Raw genomic sequence first — 19,932 nt, forward strand, 5'->3', positions numbered from 1 at the left:
GAAAGAGCAAAAGCTTTGCAATAAAATCTTAGGCACATTATCTATTTTATTAATTTATCAGTCTCAAGTGCCCAAATTTTTGGATCACGACTTCAATTAATAAGGTTTTGAATTACCAAATTTTGATTTAGTCTTTCAAAATAAATTTTTATGTAAATTGTGTTTTGCTCTGATTTTGTGATCGAGGTTATCCCAAAATCATGCACATCGTTTGGAATGAATAAAAATTAGTACTCCTTTCAATCCGAAAGTATGAACTTTCTTAAATAAGAAAGTATTTTCTTTTAATTGATGTGAGACATATTCTCCACTAACAATACTTTAATTATTTTTTCTTTTTATCTCTCTCTTACTTTTTCGATTATTCATTAAAATTCGTGCCGAATCACATGTTCATAATTTTTTAGGATAGATGGAGTGTTATATTATCTCTTTTTTTTTATTATCTGAGCACGTTTTTATAGAGGATATGGTTCCTACTTCCTTATAAATCCCTGTCATATATATATATATATATATATATATATATATATATATATATATATATATAGGGAGCGTTATTCTCCTTTTCACATCTTAGATCCTTTTTCCTTCTTAATATTACGCGTTAGATCTAAGGCATCAACGGATCAGATTGATTCTATAAAACTGGTTCCGTGTTGCATTATAGAGGTGGTTGTATGCATTACAGCCACCTAAACCCTAAACCCTAAATAGGACAAATAATGCAACACGGGATTAATTACCCAATGTTGATCTTGACCGTCCATTTCTCTAATCTAATGGCTGATATTAAGAAGGAAAAAGGAGGAAATATAGGAAAAGGAAATGAATACATCCCTTATAGGGGAGCGTTATTCTCCTTTTCACATCTTAGATCTTTTTTCCTTCTTAATATTACGCGTTAGATCTAAGGCATCAACGGATCAGATTGATTCTATAAAACTGGTTCCGTGTTGCATTATAGAAGGTGGTTGTATGCATTACAGGGTTATTATTGACATTTGACGGAAAAGTAACTGCCACATTTTGGTATCTGCGAATAATGCACCACATGGTCACGAGTAATGCATATAATTGACTATATAATGCACAATATGTGAACTGCAATGCATACGAATAAGATGTACCATGTTATGATGTTTGGACACACGTTTCTTGTTTCCCCTAAGGGTTTAATAAGCTTAGGGGCTAGGGTATAGTACGTAGACACGTATGTAATCTTCACATGGTAACGAGTAATGGATATAATTGACTATATAATGCACAATTTGTGAATTGCAATGCATACGAACAAGATGTGCTGTGTTATGATGTTTGACACACGTTTCTTGTTTTCCCTAAAGGTTTAATAAGCTTAGGGGCTAGGGTATAGTACGTACGCATTAATAACAAATTATAAAACGATACGAATAATTCACCAAATTGTCACGAGTAATAGGTGTTATTAACTATATAATGCACAATATGTGAACTGCAATGCATACGAATAAGATGTACCATGTTATGATGTTTGACACACGTTTCTTGTTTCCCCTAAGGGTTTAATAAGCTTAGGGGCTAGGGTATAGTACGTAGACATTACTAACAAATTGTTGTTATTGGAATATACGTATGTGCATTATTTGGTTTAGGTAGTGCATTATCTCAGTATATTATGCATTATTAGAGGTATTGTGTATATGGGTTAATCAACGGATTGAAGATTACATACGTGCATTTAGTAATGTCTACGTACTATACCCTAGCCCCTAAGCTTATTAAACCCTTAGGGAAAACAAGAAACGTGTGTCAAACATCATAACATGGTACATCTTATTCGTATGCATTGCAGTTCACATATTGTACATTATATAGTTAATAACATCCATTACTCGTGACAATTTGGTGAATTATTCGTATCGTTTTATAATTTGTTATTAATGCGTACGTACTATACCCTAGCCCCCAAGCTTATTAAAGCCTTAGGGGAAACAAGAAACGTGTGTCAAACATCATAACACAGCACATCTTGTTCGTATGCATTGCAGTTCACAAATTGTGCATTATATAGTCAATTATATCCATTACTCGTTACCATGTGAAGATTACATACGTGTCTACGTACTATACCCTAGCCCTTAAGCTTATTAAACCCTTAGGGGAAACAAGAAACGTGTGTCCAAACATCATAACACAGCACATCTTGTTCGTATGCATTGCAGTTCACATATTGTGCATTATATAGTCAATTATATGCATTACTCGTGACCATGTGGTGCATTATTCGTAGCGGTTTCCAGCCATTATTAGATTACTATTGTACCCTCATAATGCACAAAATAGGACAAATAATGCAACACGGGATTAATTACCCAATGTTGATCTTGACCGTCCATTTCTCTAATCTAATGGCTGATATTAAGAAGGAAAAAGGAGGAAATATAGGAAAAGGAAATGAATACATCTCTCTATATATATATATATGAGTATTATTCTCCTATTCATATATAAAAGTAAATGGAAAATGTCTCACTAATAATTAAGCTCATGCGATTCTTCGTCCATTATCAAGCACTTGCTGGCTAGCTAGTTCCAAAATCGTTAATCCTGTCATATTAATCTAATTATTGAGGAACAATATTTGATCTATGTAAATAAATAGGTGAGGATTAGCATATAATGCCATGGGATTCAGAGATGCATATGCCTAATAATGATGCATGTGAATATGTGACTATCAATCCAATTAGTTTAATTACGAAGGTCCATGTTCCAACACTCCCTTTATATTACTCCTACTAATTATATTCCCTAATCCATTCTTATTATTTTCGTTTTATTTCACATTCACAAGTAACAACCTCCCTATATAAACTCTCTTCCCCCACAAAACATCCTCAAACATTTAAAACATCTCTCTCTACTTTCTCCATCACTGTCAGAAAATCTCACTTTCCAATTTCCAACAACTGATCATAACTAAATCTTTGTCAGTTCTTTTTCTTACACTGCCCAAAATGGATAGCAAGGGCAAGAGCAAAGCCTCCCCTTCCAAGAGCAAGAGAAAAGGGGGTCAACCGATCCCACCGTCAGCCCAAAACGACCAGTCCTCCTCCACCACTAACAGGTTCCTTGGCGTCCGGAGGCGGCCGTGGGGCCGGTACGCGGCCGAGATACGCGACCCAACTACCAAAGAGCGCCACTGGCTAGGGACATTCGACACGGCCGAGGAGGCCGCACTGGCCTACGACCGGGCCGCCCGGTCCATGCGCGGGTCCCGCGCCCGCACCAACTTCGTCTACTCCGACATGCCGCCGGGCTCCTCCGTCACCTCCATCATCTCCCCCGACGAGGAGCACTCCGACTTCACCATGCTCTTAGCCGCCGGCGGCGTCACTGCCGCCGGTGACAGCTCCGGCCACAGTCAAATTTTTTTCGGGCAGAATTCGGGCTTTCAGCTGTCCGGGGACGCGTGGCAGGGGAGCGGGCAGGTGGAGTATCGGCCGCAGGTGGCGGAGGATGAGCTGCCGCCGCTGCCGCCTGACATCACGAGCGGCTGCTACGCCGGGGAGCCGCCGGTGCTGTCGGAAATGGGGCATGGGGTGTTGAATGACATGAGGTGTCTGGAGCTGTCGGAGCAGCGGCGGAGCATGGACGCGGCGGTGGGATACGACGTCGCCGGGTATTTCAGGGTGGATGATTCGGCGGAGGCGGCGAGGAGTAGCTTCTCCGGCGGGTTTGGGTGGTACTGAGTGATGGATTTGTGTCGGTTTGAAATGTGTGTTTTTTTCAAGTTATAACTATTTGGCTTTTGTTTTTCTGTTTTTTATCTATGTATTGTTATGCCATCAGCTTATCTTTTTTTGGAGTATAATGCATTGAATGGTTTTTTGGGCGGATATTTGTCTACATGTAACTCTCAGAAATGGTGATAATTAAATTTAAACGCATGGTACTTGGTAGTGCTAGCTGATAACACGTTTTTATTTAGTTAATATATTGAAATACTTCTCTAAATGTTCTCTCTTTTTTTCTTTTTTAATTCGCATGTTAATATATATCACATTTCACTTTTACTATTTTAAGTGTTATCCACATTTCATCACCTCACTCTACTCGCATTTTATTATAAAATCAATATATAAAAGTATGACCCACCTTCATTAATTTTTTCTACCACTTTCTTTTACAAATTCAAAGAATTTCTTAAAACTTGAACTGGTTAAAAATGGGACATCTTGCAGACGGAGGAATTATTAAAAAAAAGTATAACTCGGTTAATAAGATGTTTCTTTCGACTAAATCCATGAAATTACATAATACATAATTTAAAATCCTAATATCATAATTTATTTTATACAATGAAATACATTTAATAGGAGTACCAATTTTCCTCCTTCTGTCCTTCGTCCTCGACATTCATTCGGGTCTTTTCGTATCTTTTGTTTAAATTGTGACAATTTTACTTATAAATAGATAGGTTTAAGTTTAGGGTTACATTGAAGTTTGTAGCCTATATAAGTCTTCAATTACAGCAAGCAACAATATACATCGAAATTCTATATGTCGTCTATTTAAATCAAGAATGAAGGGTGTCTGGGAGAAACGTTATAATTGTTGCCTCGTCTACTTCTTTTGTTTCTCTAGAATTTGCCTCCATAAATGCAACTAAGTAGTAACTTATTATGAACTTAAAAAGTGGTTTAAAATATCATAAAATGTATCACGGTTGTCTACGTAAAATAAGATTTTGATAAAAATATCTTATTTGGGTAAGTTTAGGAAATACCAAACAAAATACAAAGTTTGCGATATTCTAGACCAATTTTAAAATTCGTGTGAAATGCCAAATTTTGGGTAAAATTCATGGTTTTAGGGACCAATATTCCTTTTATAAATTTCTGATATTAATTGTCGTTAAATAAAAAAAAAGTAAGCCGTCCATATCACATGATTGTGATAAGCAGAAAATGGCAACAAAATATATATTGTTTGAATCAGGAAACCTCATACCCGTTGATTTCAAATCATAATTGAATTACATAATTTAGAATTGAGTAATTAATGATTAAATTGAAGTAATCATTTGACGTGCTAAAACTTGTAATCACATGAGGAAAATTAATGATCAAATTGCAGTAATGCATACTAAATTATGCAGGTTTGATTTAACAGATTATACATTTCATTCAAACGTATCTAATCCATAACAATAATCAATAAAGACACCTAAAATATAAATATTATGTCACTTCCAACAAATTAATTCATCACCCTCTATACTGCTAATCAAATTATCCGAATCCATTTTTATTATATATTCATTATACTTTACATAATTAGCTCACAATGCACCAACCTCCCCGCCCCCTATGAGCCCGAGTATGAGCTGTCGCCGGACCACCACCATACCCGCCGTGGGCGCCAGGGGATGAGCTGCCGCCGCTGCCGGGGAGTAGCTTCTCCGGCGGGTATGGGAATGGGTGGCATTGTGTTGTATTTATTAGAATCCATGTTTGCATTCTTCTTTTAATTTGCTAAAGTTTTTTGTTTTATTTGAATGAATCCATGTGTGCGTTTCTTTTAATATGGTACTCCCTAGTGTATTTTTTTTTTGTCTTTCCGTTGGTCTGTTGGATTTATTGGAATCAATGTATGCGTTTTTTTAAAATTTGATATTAGTATACTGTTTTTGTCTTTCATTTTTTTCAAATCTATATTGTACTATGCTTAAATAATACTTTTTCCGTCTAAGAAAAATAACATATTTTATAATCAGCAAAAACTTTAATGCATAATTAATAAAATGTGAAAGAAAGAAAGAAAAATAATTAAAATATTATTAATAGATAATGATGCATATCTCATTAGAGAAAAAAGCTTATCAAGATTATAAATATTTATTTTAATGAAACATATGAAAATATCAAAAAATAGTTTTATAATTGACTCAACTTTCTTGGGACTGAGGAAGTAATTCTTACTTTTGTCTCAAAATATTGTGTTTATTTTTAAGTACCTCAAATCTTGAATACTAGTAGGAGTCTATTCAGTAGAAGGAGTGTCTCTTAGAATTAATAAAATCGTACTTTTAGTATTAATATTATTATCACATTAGTAATATAAACCGGAGTAATATTAACTTTTATTATTTTTTCACGTTGTTACTATTAACCTACAGTCTCCCTATTTGAACTCCATTCAATCGCAAAACATCTTCGAAATTATTTTGTAAACACTGATATCATCATAATTAAATATTTTCAACATGCTTAGCAAGCAAGGAGAAAAGGGAAGGGAGTGAAGACAGTGAGATCCAGTTCTTGGTGTGACGAGACGAGAAAGTAGGGCAAGTACCTAGCGCCGATATGCGGCCTCGAGGAGAAGAGCAAGCGAACTACGCTTGGGACCTTCAAAACGCCCAGGAGGCCGCGCTGGCCTACGACTTCGCGACCCGCTCCAAGGGCGGGTCCCAGCAGGGCTGCTCCCACACCAACATCACCGCTCCCGAAGAGCCCGAGTATCAGCTCTCGGCAGACCACTCCACCGGCAGCTACAATTACAACGCTTCCGGCTACAACTCCGGCTACCAGCAGAACATAAATATAAGATTAAAAAAAAGTTGAATTAAGATAAACATTCACAAATTTGGGCTGCATGTTGTTTCGATGAGTGTAGAACTCAAGATTCAAAATTAGAACTAAGAAAGTTGGCAGACCTATTCATGTGTTTCAGTTTCAGACTAGAAATATAATTATAAATTGTACTCATAAAATTGTGAAGAACGCTTAGAATAATAATAAAAGGTTGAAAATCAAGAAATAAGACAAAGCTAGATGAGTTCTCAAACACATGAAACAAAAATAAGAAGTTCCAACAGTCGCTGATAAAATTGTCAGAATAACCAACAGAAATGCAGAAAGAGAAAACAGAATATCAGATCAAACACAATCCAAACTGCCAGCAGAAAACTAGAGAAAATCCTTCTGCTTATTTATCAAATTCTGCAACCACGACAAATTACTAAGTCGGGCCATAGACCTTGATGCTCTGCTCAATCTCCGCACCACAGAAGGGGCAACGTTGTTTACCCATCGAACTGCTGGTGCTCCCTTCATGGCAGGGTGCGCACAGCACCTGGTGAGCGCATGGCAGAAAAAGGATAGAAACATCATTGGTAAAGCATTTCATACAGGTCCAGTGCCTCGAGGACTCACTAGGAGCATTCTTCTCCAGAGATGCTACCTCAACGCCGTTGTATAAAAATGTGTCTCCCTCCAATGACACAATCGACATCTGATAGAACATTTGCACACGAGACAGCTCCTGTTCGAGCCGCTGGAGATCATCCTCTTTCGCCCTCAAGGCATTCTCAGCATTTTGACGACATTCCGTCAGCTCCTGTCTCAAATAGGCTCTATGTGCCTCTACCCTTCTAGCTTCCGTGCCCTCGAGAGCAATCTTCCGCTCCTTCTCCCTGCCTTCCTGCTTCCATCCATCCTGCAGTTTCAGTGAAAGGAAAAAATGTTCAAACTTCAGCTGCACGTACATTGAAACTGCATTGAACGATAGAAAGAGAACCTAATCAACAGTATATACGAAATTAAAACAAACAGGTTATTTCATTTGCCTATTACAACCCCTTCATATATAAAAAGTATACTGTACACCCATTATATATCTAATTTAGGGACAATAGTGTAATATGATATAGTATACTACTCCCATTATATAGGAGTATTTATCTATTAAATAATTTAAATCATATCCCTCTTATTCTAAGGATAAATATAAATGTAGGAGTATCATTTTAAATGGCATGCCACACTGCCTTCTCAAAATGTATAGAAATCAATCAAATATATACTATATATATACCTATACTAAAACCATCGAGTCTAGTCCGTGCATATCCACAGATGAATTAACATATGAACAAAGATAACTATTCTGCCAACAATTTACCAAGCCAATCCAAAATGTCAGTTAATAGCAAACAAATAGGAACTACGACCAGCTCACAAGAATATATTTGAAAATGAACTTGAACTTAATCTTAGAAACTATTGAAACTAGTCAATCCTATGAAAAAAGCACTGCAAGTCTTAGGGAGTAAAAGACGACCAGTCCCTTGCACACGCTCATGAATGAGGAGCATTCACAGCAAAGATATGTTTGATCTACCAAAACAATTAGAGGATTAAGAAGCAGACTGTAAGCCATTAACATACTCAACAAAATCGTAAACCAGGTCATGCTCGAAGGAAAGTTTATAAAATTATACTCAACAAAACCAATGACTTTCACCACACTAATCAACCACATACCAGCTGATAAAGAATACTCAGCAAATCTGAATTTATTAATGTGCATGCCAAATATTACTATCACCAGACTGGAAAAAAAAGGCATCCTCGAAAGGAGATACGTTCTCCAAATAGGGCCAACTAAAGTACTCCATGTATTTAATGGAAGAAACTTCTATGTTTTACAGCAATACCAAGAACATGGGGAAGTAAAAAACTAATGGTGACGGCCTAGTGCAAAAGCAGAATTTGAGTCAATGATATATGGAGGTGTGATCAATTGCTAACTTTTCTTAAATTGCTAACTTGCTAACTCACCAACGCAGTATCTAAATGTCAACACGGTGATATTAGTATGTCGACACAAATTTAGGTGATATACGTACGTCTTTGTATTGACATCTATTTTTAAAAGTCAACACAAAGACATAAGTATGTCAACTAAATTTGTTTTGTCAAGCTAATTACCGTGTTGACATTTTTAATATACTGCGTTGACGAGTTAGCAAGTTAGCAATTTAAGAAAAGTTAGTATTATAACGCACCCCATGATATATGTTAGTAAATTGCCCTGGGATAAAAAAGTAGAGAGGTTAACAAGACATAAATATTATAGGAGGGCGGCTAAACCTATGTCTATCTACAATGACATTGCTTTCAGCATTGAGTATTAAAAACATTAAGGTCGTCACATAAATGTATCTACCCGATGCCAGCTGGCAATTAAAGGATTGCTAATTTTAAATGTTCTATTTAAGTTTTGTGAGCAAGCTGACAAGATCAGATTACCTCTCAAATTTAAGCAGAAGTGGCTCCAAATTAAAGACTAAAATCACTTTCAAGCTACAGAATTAATGCACATAACAGATTTGTATTTTTCCGACAATACAAACTTTTATGTAAGCAGTAGGAAGATTAGATATGTAATATCAAGAGATTTGGGGAATGAATGTCAAGATTATATTTGATCGATTTAATCTATTTCCATCCTCAATTCGAAACTCTTAAAATAATATCAAGCATAATTGGCCTAGTTGCAACAGAATCAATCAGTAACTACAGCCAAACACAATACAAAGCTTAGTATGGAATATACTATAATGAAAAAGATATTTTGCAAGTCAATAAGTTTCTTAAAGGGTAATTAACAAAAACGGAATTTTGAAATGTAATTAACAGAAAGCATCAAAATTTGTGCGCAAGATTGCAAGTTATTTATGGTTCAAGTAAATCTTCCAAATCAGCTTAAGAAATAGTTACTAGATTATGGAGTTCATGAATATGACGAACCTCAGCTTCCTTAGCTTCCTTCTCGATTTGGAGAATATCGTGCTGCAGCTGTAACACCTTCTGCTTCGCCTCAGTAATATTAACTCTGAGGTTGGTAATCTGTTTTCCAAAAGTGGCGACTTTTTTCATGAGTTTCATTTCTCTATGTAGTACTCGATTTAGATCGCTTTCATACTCAGATGTACTTAGTCTTAGTGCTTCTGTATCCGCCTTAATGTGCGCTTTGCTGAGCTCTAGAGTTCTAACTAATTCTCTGACCCTACTTGCTTCACAATTCATATTTCTCAAAGTTTGTTCAGTCTCCATGACCAACAATGAGTATGCATTTTCTGCATAAAGGTTCTTATCTTTCAGGCCTTGCGAGTGCACTCTATCCAGCTTTAACATTTTTAGTTCCAGCAAATCTTTACTCAACCTTTTTGCTGAATCTATAACTTTTGTTTGAGCCCATTTCTTCTGCACCTTCACCTTTTCCTCTAGGTCTCTAATACTTTTTATGAAGTCAATAATGAATGCAGTCTTTGGATCATTAGGGCTGTTTTCCTGCCATTTGACACATACTTCCTCTAGGAGTGTGAGAGTACTAGCATCTATAAAATGTGAACCTTCTATTGGTTCACAGGCTGCATTTTCCAGATCTTGTTGCTTGATGAATGTAGTGCCCATTTCCCTCTGTAGAGATGCCATCAGAATTGGAATATCTTGTCTTATTTTCGATGCTAATCCAGGTGTATTATTGATTCTTTCCAAAATCCCAACCCTCTTAGACGAAGATTCAATATTCAATTCCGATGGGGCTTTCTCACTAGTACATCCATTGTTATTATCACCCCCCAAGTCATGAGATGGCATGCTGGTTGATGGAACAGTGCCCCACTTGCTGGTTAAAAGAAGCCACAGTGCATCTGACCTTTGCATTTCATCTGACCTTTGCAACCTTGGTTCAGTACGCAAGACATTATCAAGCAGAGCTTGTAGCATGGCTCTATACAACTCCTTCATGTCCTCAAACCTTTTCCTTGCGGCTTCACTTTTTGTTCAATAAAAGAAACTGTATTTGTCAAAACATTGTTCATAAGATCCTTTGGACCATGAACATAGCCAGCATTCAAGATTGCTCTTTCTACTTCAGCCATGTCATATCCTGATGTCAATAGCCAATTTTTGGCTCTAGTGTACAAATCTTCAAGCTTTAGAATAAGACATTCCTCCAGTTCCCTTTCTCGAGCTATGATGTTTGAAGTTGGTGGCAAACCATACTTAGAAACGGGTGCTTTAGGCGTTGTATGGTTTGTCTCATTCTTCATTGACTTAGACTTTCCTTTGCCCCTTGCGTGCTTACCCATGGTTGCAAGCTGAATAGAAAAAACCCGATCATTAGACTTTTGAATTCTTGGTAGAAAGAAAACGTCATAGCCATATATCAGTGAAGCATTGAAAATCAAAATGATAAAATATGTAATAAGATCAAATAACTTTCCGCCAATCACAATTTTCCACTGCAATACTCAGATTTCTAGGCATATAGAATTAATGACAGGACGACCAATGCCCTGATATATTTATTGAGAATTATAAGTGAGTTATAATGTAGATTTCCATTTAAAATGGTAAATACAATATCCAAAACTTAAGGAATATTATCAAGGAAGTCCAAGCATACTTCAATACTGGGATAACTACTTGACCAAAGCCGTTGAACAAAATTATATAGTATGTTGATCTTCTGTTCATGTTTTTATTACTTCAAAATACTGGTCATCAAAATAAAACAACAAGATACTACTAGAGCAATCTAATTAACCTTATGCTTGTCATTGTCCAGATCCAAACCGTAGGTCATGCCTACTTCAAACCTTCCCTACATATTCAATTCAATATATATGGGCCAGCCACAACTCCAAAAAGAAACTAGAAATAGTTTAAACCTCAACATTTCCACAGCCAAAAGATAAAATTTAGTGCATTGGCATTTCTTTCATCTAATACCTTTGTATTCTCAAAATATGCTACCCTCAAATCCTTCAAACCATAACCATAATAAAAACCAATATTACTATAAACTGTTGAGAATAATAAATAAACACAAAACAAGTGTAGCCTTTTTTGATAATTTGATATTTGAAGATACCTACAATGAACAACAACTCTAATATAAACAATTTGACTTACAAATATTAGCAAAAAAACTAAAATAAACACAAGAGAATTTTTTTTTCAAAGAATATATTTCAGAAAGGAATTATCAAATAGATCTGGGCTGATTTCAAGCTGTATCTGAAGTGAAAAATATATAAATAACGGTTCCATTACAGAAATCAAGATTTACAAAATGAATAATACCTGAATTAATTAAAAAATCTTCTCAGTTACAAGTCTCTGTATCAATTTTTCCAGCCAACATCTAGAGAAAGGATTAAGTAATTGCAAGACCTAATATGTTTCTCTCTGAATCTGTCTCAAATTCAATGAGAACAAAGAAAATTAGTGAGGAGGAACAATCTAGACCACCTTGATAACACAATTTTGTTGTTTGTTTTAATAAATGGAATTTTCTAAATCCCAGACTACAATTAAAGCAGGTGTCGAAATGATGGGGTTGTATTAAATGCACATTGTATTTTGGTAGCAGATATAAGAAATTCCTCCTGAGTTAGTTACAGAAAAAGCTACTTCATAACAATTCAAATGTGGATGCATATCTGGCCCTGATGCAAGAGATGCTTTACAAGGACCTAGAAACCTGGCTGGCCGTTTCTAGTCCATCTGTCTAAATAAATAATAGGACTGAACTTAATTATAATGAGTAAAGAACTTTTCCACCTTTTTACAAGGATAAAGAAAATCAATAATTTGAATATTATTTTTACTCCAAATTTAACCTTGGTATATGCCCAAAAAGATTACTAATAAGCCTTATAATGATATTATGAGAGATGACCAAAAATCCTGCTGTCATGTATCCACAGATCTACAGTAACCAGTATTTATTAGTATTTGCACAAAATTGATTATGGTAAATATCTCACCATAGGATGTAGTAATTACTTAGCTTTCAACTGCCACAAATAGAAACAAAAACATTGCCTGGAATTCTTATGCAAACTCAGCATCGTATTAAATGTTCCAAGGAAATTTTTATAATACATTAAGCCTGTCTATTTCTCATGAAAAATAAAAAAGCCATCTTTTAATTGTAACTATACCAAAATGAAGTAATTAGTTTCCAGTAACAAAACAAAAAAAAATTAGCACTAAAATCAAAAAAGATTTCAATCAGGAAGAATTTCACTCCATAAAAACATTGGCATTCACGAACACCTGGTGCATTTAAAAAGATTAATGTTGTATTCTACTGAAAGATTGCACACTGACACTAAATCATAAAAAACAGGTGGAATTTCCGCTAAAAGAGAACAACCTCAATCAGTAATTACTCTTAGTCTTAGTGGCTCACTTTAAAAATTGGAAACTGTCTGAAGGTGAACAATATTTTTGCGAAGTCCTAATTGAATTTATTATACATTATACAGTAGGGTAGGCACTGGACAAATGCCTGAAAAAAGAACCACCTGTGCCTTCCAGCATGGCCAACTCTGGCCTTTATGGATAGAAACTCATTAATGTTTAACCAAAGATTAGGAGTTTCATCAGCTCTGATTTTTTATGATAGTTCTAATACATGAAGTGGACATGAACAAGAAAATTTTCATGTAGTAGGAATGTAGGATGTGCATCAGAGCTGATTAAACAGATCTAAAAATCTGAAGAAGACACTCCTTATGGAGTTCATGAGGATATATAGATAGTATATACCCTCAAGTACTAAGGGCTAGCTTTTGATTATTTCTCTCTTTCCTGGAAGGGGTAATTAGCAAAATTAATTTGATATGATACTTAACTGAGAAAGTTAATACTCCCTCCGTCCCTGGAAAGTACTCCCTCCGTCCGCCATTAAATGTCGCATATTTCCTATTTTGTCCGTCCCCCAATAAATGCCTCATTTCACTTTTACCTTATTTGGCAAGGGGACCCACATTCCACTAACTTTTTCTACTACTTTCTTTTATAAAGTCAAACAATTTCATAAAACCCGAGCCGGTAAAAAAATGGGACATCTAATGGCGGATGGAGGGAGTATGAATATTTGGTTCAGCACAGGTTTGTTTTAATGTATAATTGGTAAAGTGAGAGAGAGAGATAAAAGGTAGTGGAAAAAGTGTTAGTGGAGTGGGCTCCACACATTAGAAGTGTAGTGTAATGGCATAAGTTGTAAATAAAATGATGTGTAGGGGCAATGGCATAAGTTGTTTAACTATTCTAAAATTAGAAAATTTATACTTTTCAGGGATGGACTAATAAGAAAATAGTTCATACTTTTCAGGAATGGAGGGAGTAATAAGTACCAACCATATGGGCACACAAACATATCTTCATAAATGTTTAGTGACCAAAAACAAACTCGTTATACAGTTATATCTGCAACACAAGATTAATTATAAAGAGAAGGAAATAAGAGAACCTCCATTTCACCCAAGTCCGTCCATAGGTTCAGAAGTGCTTTGCTTCACCAATCTGCTCACCTAATCTTAGGCCCCATCTGTTTTCCTCTGAAAATATAATTTATAAGTACTACTTTCTGACCTTCATTAAGTTGTTCGAGCCAGGGAAAACAAAGGCAGCAGTTTGCACAAACTATTTCACACAAATCAGGGTCTTCCCAGTGAGGTCGTTTGCTAATGTGTTGTTTGAGAGAATACCGGGAATGATATATGCTTTTAGGTGCAAGATTCATATCAACAAAGAAAGTCGACCGAAAATAAAATCAACTGCCTCAAAAATGTTTTTTTGTTCTTAGAAAAATGTCTCTTCTTTCCCACCAAAAAAACAGGATACCAGTACCTACAAGAAAAGTAGCTCTTAATGTATTGCATTCACTGCTCAGCAGATTATACACACCTTGTCTAAACTGGATCATTTAACGGCGCTGCAAGCAATGAAGCAATAAAAATATCTTTGAGGAATTTCCTACTTTAAGGTTCTGAATACATACCTGGTTCAACTCCCTTTGCTGCTACATTTGCAGCGCTACGTAGTCATTACATATATAAGGTGATGAAATTGCAATTTTTAAGGGTTATAGCCACCAAGATCATTGTACTGCATAGAAACAAGCCACAAAATTAGTGCATACACAGCCCAAATATATTTTCCTCTTCTGGTGCAAATACTTTTAAAAACAGAATGGCCGTCGAAAGAATTTATTAATTCTTTTATTGTTTGACCTGTTCTTTCCTACTTAAAACACATTATGCAGGAAATATATTTAATGAGGTAAAGAAACCAAAATAGAAATAACATCAATAATATCAAGTTCTCCTTTTATTGTCAAATATTTAGTGAAGTAAAGAAACAGAATTAAAAGTAGCATCCCCAATCATTAGAACATACTCCACAAATTAGTGATTTTCTAGAGATCATGCACTCACTAGATATACCATGCCTACTTCTGGAATACACATCCTTCTTGAATGATTGAAAGTTCTAGAATTGCTTAACCCACGAACTAAACATTCATTTCCACGAGAAACCAGAAATGGCACGTCCATACCAAAACATCAAATTTCCATTCTGATGAAGATTCCAGTTTCTGTTCAACTCCAAACCGCCTATGTCCAACAAAACGCACCAAATACCGTCGAAGAAAAAAGTTTAGATCAATCGATAACCATTTAAATAAATTGAATTCCAAACTTAAGGAATGTAACTAAAGATGTTCATGGTAGGCAGTATTCTTCAACAATAACGCGCAATTGGTACCAAGGATAGTGATGCATGAAAATGGAAATAATAGGATAAAGAATAAACGTCGAAGACGAGCTGGAATAACACGTGTGCATGGACGCATGCACACGAGAGAAGCTTGGAGAAGATGGACACGTGGCGTGAAGCTTAGTTAGTTAGGAGTTAGTTATAACTTCCATTTCAAGTTAGTTACATAGTTAGTAGTAGCTCACAGCTATATAAGCTGTAGCTCCTTCATTTGTAGCTCTCATTCATTCATATTAATGCAAGTTGCTACTTCTTCTTCACTCTCGTCTCCTTCTCATAGTTCCTTTCGTGTTGGTACAATTCCGGTCGTCGTTCCTATCATCGATGACCCCGATTCCGTACCAAGTGGTATCAGACTTCACGATCCATCACCTGTGATGGTGGAAACCCGCTCCGGCGATCTGCGCCGACTGGAGGAGCCTTTCACGTCTGCCATACCTGAGTTCGCCGATTCTGATGGCGCGCGCGATTCTGATGAGTTCTTCAATACCGCCGATTCTGATCGTCGGCAGGAGGAGATCGATAAATTGCGGAATACATCTGATGGCAATCGCGATCCGACTATGAAGATGTCGATCCAAAATCCATCGGCAGATCTGCTGCGGATGGAGGAGACAATACGCAAGACCATGGGCGATTTGTTCTCGAGGCTCGACGAGTCCAATCGGAGGCGTGATCAAGCTGCTCGCACTTACGATCAAACCTTTAAGGAGCTGCGGGATGGTTTCGTTGCTCTTCAAGTCCAAAACTCTGCGTTGATGGTGAAGTTTAAGGCTGGTAATGGAGGCAATTCTGCGGCTGTTTCGACCGGATCTAAGGTTGACTCAATCAAGGAGCTGCGTGAGGACCTCCTCGCCATTCAGATGCAGCAGAACGAGATTATGTCTCGCTTTGTTCCGGCGACGAATGGTGTTCCGACTGGACCGATGGCTGGCAGTGCTCCACCGCGTCCACTGTACTTCGCCACTTGTCAATCGAAGGTCGGCTTTCCGATTTTCAGTGGGGAGGATCTGGCTGGTTGGATTCTACGCTGCGATCAATTCTTCACGTTGGATCTAACACCGGAAGAAGCTAAAGTGCGCTTGGCGGTGATCAACTTTGAAGGCCGCGCACTTCAATGGTTCCGGATCTGGTCCAAATGCCAGGATCGTGCGATGTCTACTTCGTGGCCGCTGTTTCTTCAGGCACTCGAGGGGAGATTTGGTGATCCGATGACTGAGCTATTGGCCCTCAAACAAACAGGTTCGTTTGCCGATTATCGCGATCGTTTTGAATTGCTGTTTGGTCGTGTGTCCCTCTCTGAATCCTATGCTATTAATCATTTCATAAACGGCTTAAAACCAATTGTTCAAAAAGCAGTGCGCATGTTTATGCCTCAAACATTGGTGCATGCGTATGCTCTGGCTCGATTGCAGGATCTATCTACTTCCCCTCGGGAGGGGAATTCTCAGGGTTCTAGTTCTAAAAGGTTTGTGGCGGCTGATTCTGAGCCTTCTTACCCTACTACACCATTACTTCCCACCCCCTCTATGCCGGCGGTGACACAGAGGAGACTAATAACGGAGGAAGGAATGGCTGATAAGAGAGCTCGTGGGGTGTGTTATGGTTGTGATGCGAAGCAACTGTACTTGTTAGGAATTGATGCTGGGGTGCTGAATCTGGAGTTTGATGAGGAATCTAAGGAGGTTAAGCCTGAAGTGGTGGAGCAAGAAATCCCTGCAGCCATTGAGGTTGTGCAAGAGATCAAAGAAGAAGAGATCAAGAATGTGGAATTGAAGGAAGAGAAGAAAGATGAGGTCAAGGCTGATCAAAGTGAGGGCGACGGCGTAGTAGCAGCAGCAACAGCTGATGTCAAGGGAAATGAATGTCTATCTCATGCTCGACAAAATGCCCCAGTGCGGGAGTTGTCTGTGGTTTTACCTATCTCAGCCGGTTATAGTTTATCACTGTCGTGGCTGCTCAAGTGGTTTCCGAGGCCTATGGTGAAGCTGAAATTCATGGCTCAACTTGATGAAGAGATGGATAACGTGGGCAATGTGCAAGGGGTATTGGCTAAGGCCGAGAAGGACCGGATTTATGTGGTTGCATTGCTCCTTTGTGGATTGTGTTACTTCTGCTTGGTAGCAGCTGTGACAACATTGAAGAGCTTAATACATTCGTGTATAGATGAGAACATGATCAAACAGGGTGTTGAACAGATTACTGCGGGTGCCAATTCAGTCAGCAGGAAATCTGGCCCAACTTTAATAGAAAAAATATGTGCAACAATTGAGAGCCTGCTTGATTATCAATATGAAGCAGTCTGGGATATATCGTTTCAGATTGTTTCTACCATGTTTGAAAAATTAGATGGAGACTTTGGTTTCAAGAAAGAGTTGCATGAGTGTGTGGGAACTGCTCTTGGCGCTGTGGGACCTGAGAATTTTTTTAGTCTTCTACCTCTTAATTTGGGTGTTCCAGATCTATCTGAGAGCAATCTATGGCTGTTTCCGATCCTGAAACAGTATATTGTTGGTGCTCGTTTGAATTTCTTTACTGATTCAATCTTACCCATGGCTACAGAGATGAAGAGGAAGTCAGCAATGCTTGTAAAGGAAGGTGATATCTGTCAAGGGTTCAAGAGTGATAACAATGCTTACCTTGGATTGCTTATTCTTGATTTTGTCGAGGGCTTTCCATTATCTCAGAGAATATCAACTATACGAGATGTTGAAGACAGACTCAGTAAGGATGAGCAAGTTCTCTCTGTTGCTCAAGCTCTCATGAGCAGTTGTTGGTCTGACTTCTTCCCACTCCAAGGAGAAGAGCTGCATATGTCCACCGCATGCCACCCTCATTTGGATGGACAAATTGAGATGGTTAGCAGGTGCTGGGGAATTTATTTGAGATGTATGAGGGGTAATAAATCTACTAGCTGGGATAATTCCATGGCGGATTGTTCGAAGTTGCTCCACAGAAGACTATTCTTCAAGCTTCCGGAGGTCGTTCTCGAATTTGGGAATCGTATGAATGGGGAAATTGAATCAGCTCCGCATAACATTGAAGAACCGAAGCATCGCACGGAGCACGTCTTTCGGGTTTTCAGAGGCATGTTTCAACCTTTTGTTGAAGGAAATATGCAGATACTAAACCTTGAGGACAAGGTTAATTGAAGGGGGGGAGATTTGATGCATGAAAATGGAAATAATAGGATAAAGAATAAACGTCGAAGACGAGCTGGAATAACACGTGTGCATGGACGCATGCACACGAGAGAAGCTTGGAGAAGATGGACACGTGGCGTGAAGCTTAGTTAGTTAGGAGTTAGTTATAACTTCCATTTCAAGTTAGTTACATAGTTAGTAGTAGCTCACAGCTATATAAGCTGTAGCTCCTTCATTTGTAGCTCTCATTCATTCATATTAATGCAAGTTGCTACTTCTTCTTCACTCTCGTCTCCTTCTCATAGTTCCTTTCGTGTTGGTACAATTCCGGTCGTCGTTCCTATCATCGATGACCCCGATTCCGTACCAGATAGCAATGTCGAAAACAAGATTTAAAACCAAACTAGCTTAGTTTCAGCAATATGATCGGGCTCACCAAACGCAGAATTACTCATTGCAGTTCATTCGCCCTCAAAGAAGCGATGGACTGACTTGCCGATAACCTAGCAGCGTGCTTTCACCACAAACACATAATTAGGGGAAAATTAATTCCTTTAGGCACAATACATAGCCACGAACTTGATAATCTCTATACTTGGATCGGTTCATGCAAAACCTAACTATTGTGCTATAATTATAAAAATTCAAACAACGTATTTTGCTAGTACATATGGGGGGAGTGGAGTGGACAGGGAAAGAAATCCGACGCAATCAATAATGATTATAGCATGAGATAATTGAGATCTACCATCAAAATGGAGAGGAAACGGTGAATGCCAAAACCAAAAAGGTTTTCTTAATGTCGAGTCACGAAGCATGCTTTCAATCAGTGAGATCATCGGAGAGGAATCAAATTCGATCAAACTCGTCATAGTAACGGATAATTTTGGCAGGAAGCAGTTAATTCCTTGTAAAACTGAGGATATTGTTAGCATCGGCTCCTCCATTTGTGGAAAAATAAGCTGTTTCTGTTCTTCGTTTCCTCTTCTTCTTTGAGCATTCTTTTTTTTCTTTTTTCTTAAAGAAATACACTTGTATAGTGATTTTTTTTTATAATTACCCAAGCTTAATGTTGATTGTATTTCGATAGATGCCTGTTATAGTATAAAATAATTTAGTAGTCCGATATGTAATATGTTCAAACTTTTAAATTTTTACTACTTGATCATATTGGATTATCCTCTCCAGTGGAATGGAATATATAGGAATATAAGTTTTTAAAAATGGTAAACACTGATGCGTTTGATTGAATTGGATGTGGAAATAAAATCTTTCCTAAATAACAAAAAAATTAAAAATTAAAAAAAAAATTGGATGTTTTCACAAAATGGTAATAGTTCGATAAGGTATTATTGAATAATCAAAATCAATAAGTAATC

The 19,932-nt window shown here is 37.3% G+C and overlaps 2 protein-coding genes across 6 annotated transcripts; one reads left to right on the forward strand and one right to left on the reverse strand.

Moving 5' to 3' along the window:
- The first annotated feature begins 2,999 nt into the window (after positions 1–2,999).
- On the forward strand, positions 3,000–3,734 carry LOC121809220 (ethylene-responsive transcription factor LEP-like). Its single transcript, XM_042209758.1, has one exon. It carries the CDS (start codon positions 3,000–3,002, stop codon positions 3,732–3,734), a length of 735 nt encoding a protein of 244 aa, XP_042065692.1.
- A 3,085-nt stretch (positions 3,735–6,819) lies between these two features.
- Positions 6,820–19,571, reverse strand: LOC121807611 (MND1-interacting protein 1-like). Of its 5 annotated transcripts, none has more exons than XM_042207881.1 (6): positions 19,302–19,571; positions 14,632–14,738; positions 14,101–14,188; positions 11,922–12,032; positions 9,579–10,933; positions 6,820–7,482 (listed from the first exon to the last, which is right to left on the reverse strand). In XM_042207881.1, the coding sequence occupies exons 5-6, from the start codon at positions 10,578–10,580 to the stop codon at positions 7,006–7,008; spliced, it is 1,479 nt and encodes a 492-aa protein (XP_042063815.1). In that variant the 5' UTR covers positions 10,581–10,933; positions 11,922–12,032; positions 14,101–14,188; positions 14,632–14,738; positions 19,302–19,571; the 3' UTR covers positions 6,820–7,005. The 5 variants fall into 5 exon arrangements, with proteins under 5 accessions (XP_042063815.1, XP_042063813.1, XP_042063812.1 ...); XM_042207879.1 differs by adding an exon at positions 15,190–15,247 and having other exon boundaries at positions 11,922–14,188; XM_042207878.1 differs by having other exon boundaries at positions 11,922–14,480.
- Between the last annotated feature and the right edge of the window lie 361 nt (positions 19,572–19,932).

Source organism: Salvia splendens, chromosome 6, assembly GCF_004379255.2.
Source record: "Salvia splendens isolate huo1 chromosome 6, SspV2, whole genome shotgun sequence".
NCBI classification, from domain to species: domain Eukaryota; kingdom Viridiplantae; phylum Streptophyta; class Magnoliopsida; order Lamiales; family Lamiaceae; genus Salvia; species Salvia splendens.

Coding starts and splice junctions, on each gene's coding strand:
- LOC121809220 (XM_042209758.1), top strand. CDS start 3,000: ATGGATAGCAAGGGCAAGAGCAAAGCCTCCCCTTCCAAGAGCAAGAGA.
- LOC121807611 (XM_042207881.1), bottom strand. CDS start 10,580: ATGAAGGAGTTGTATAGAGCCATGCTACAAGCTCTGCTTGATAATGTC. Junction 7,483..9,578: donor AGGAAGCTAAGGAAGCTGAG/GTTCGTCATATT, acceptor CTGAAACTGCAG/GATGGATGGAAGCAGGAAGG.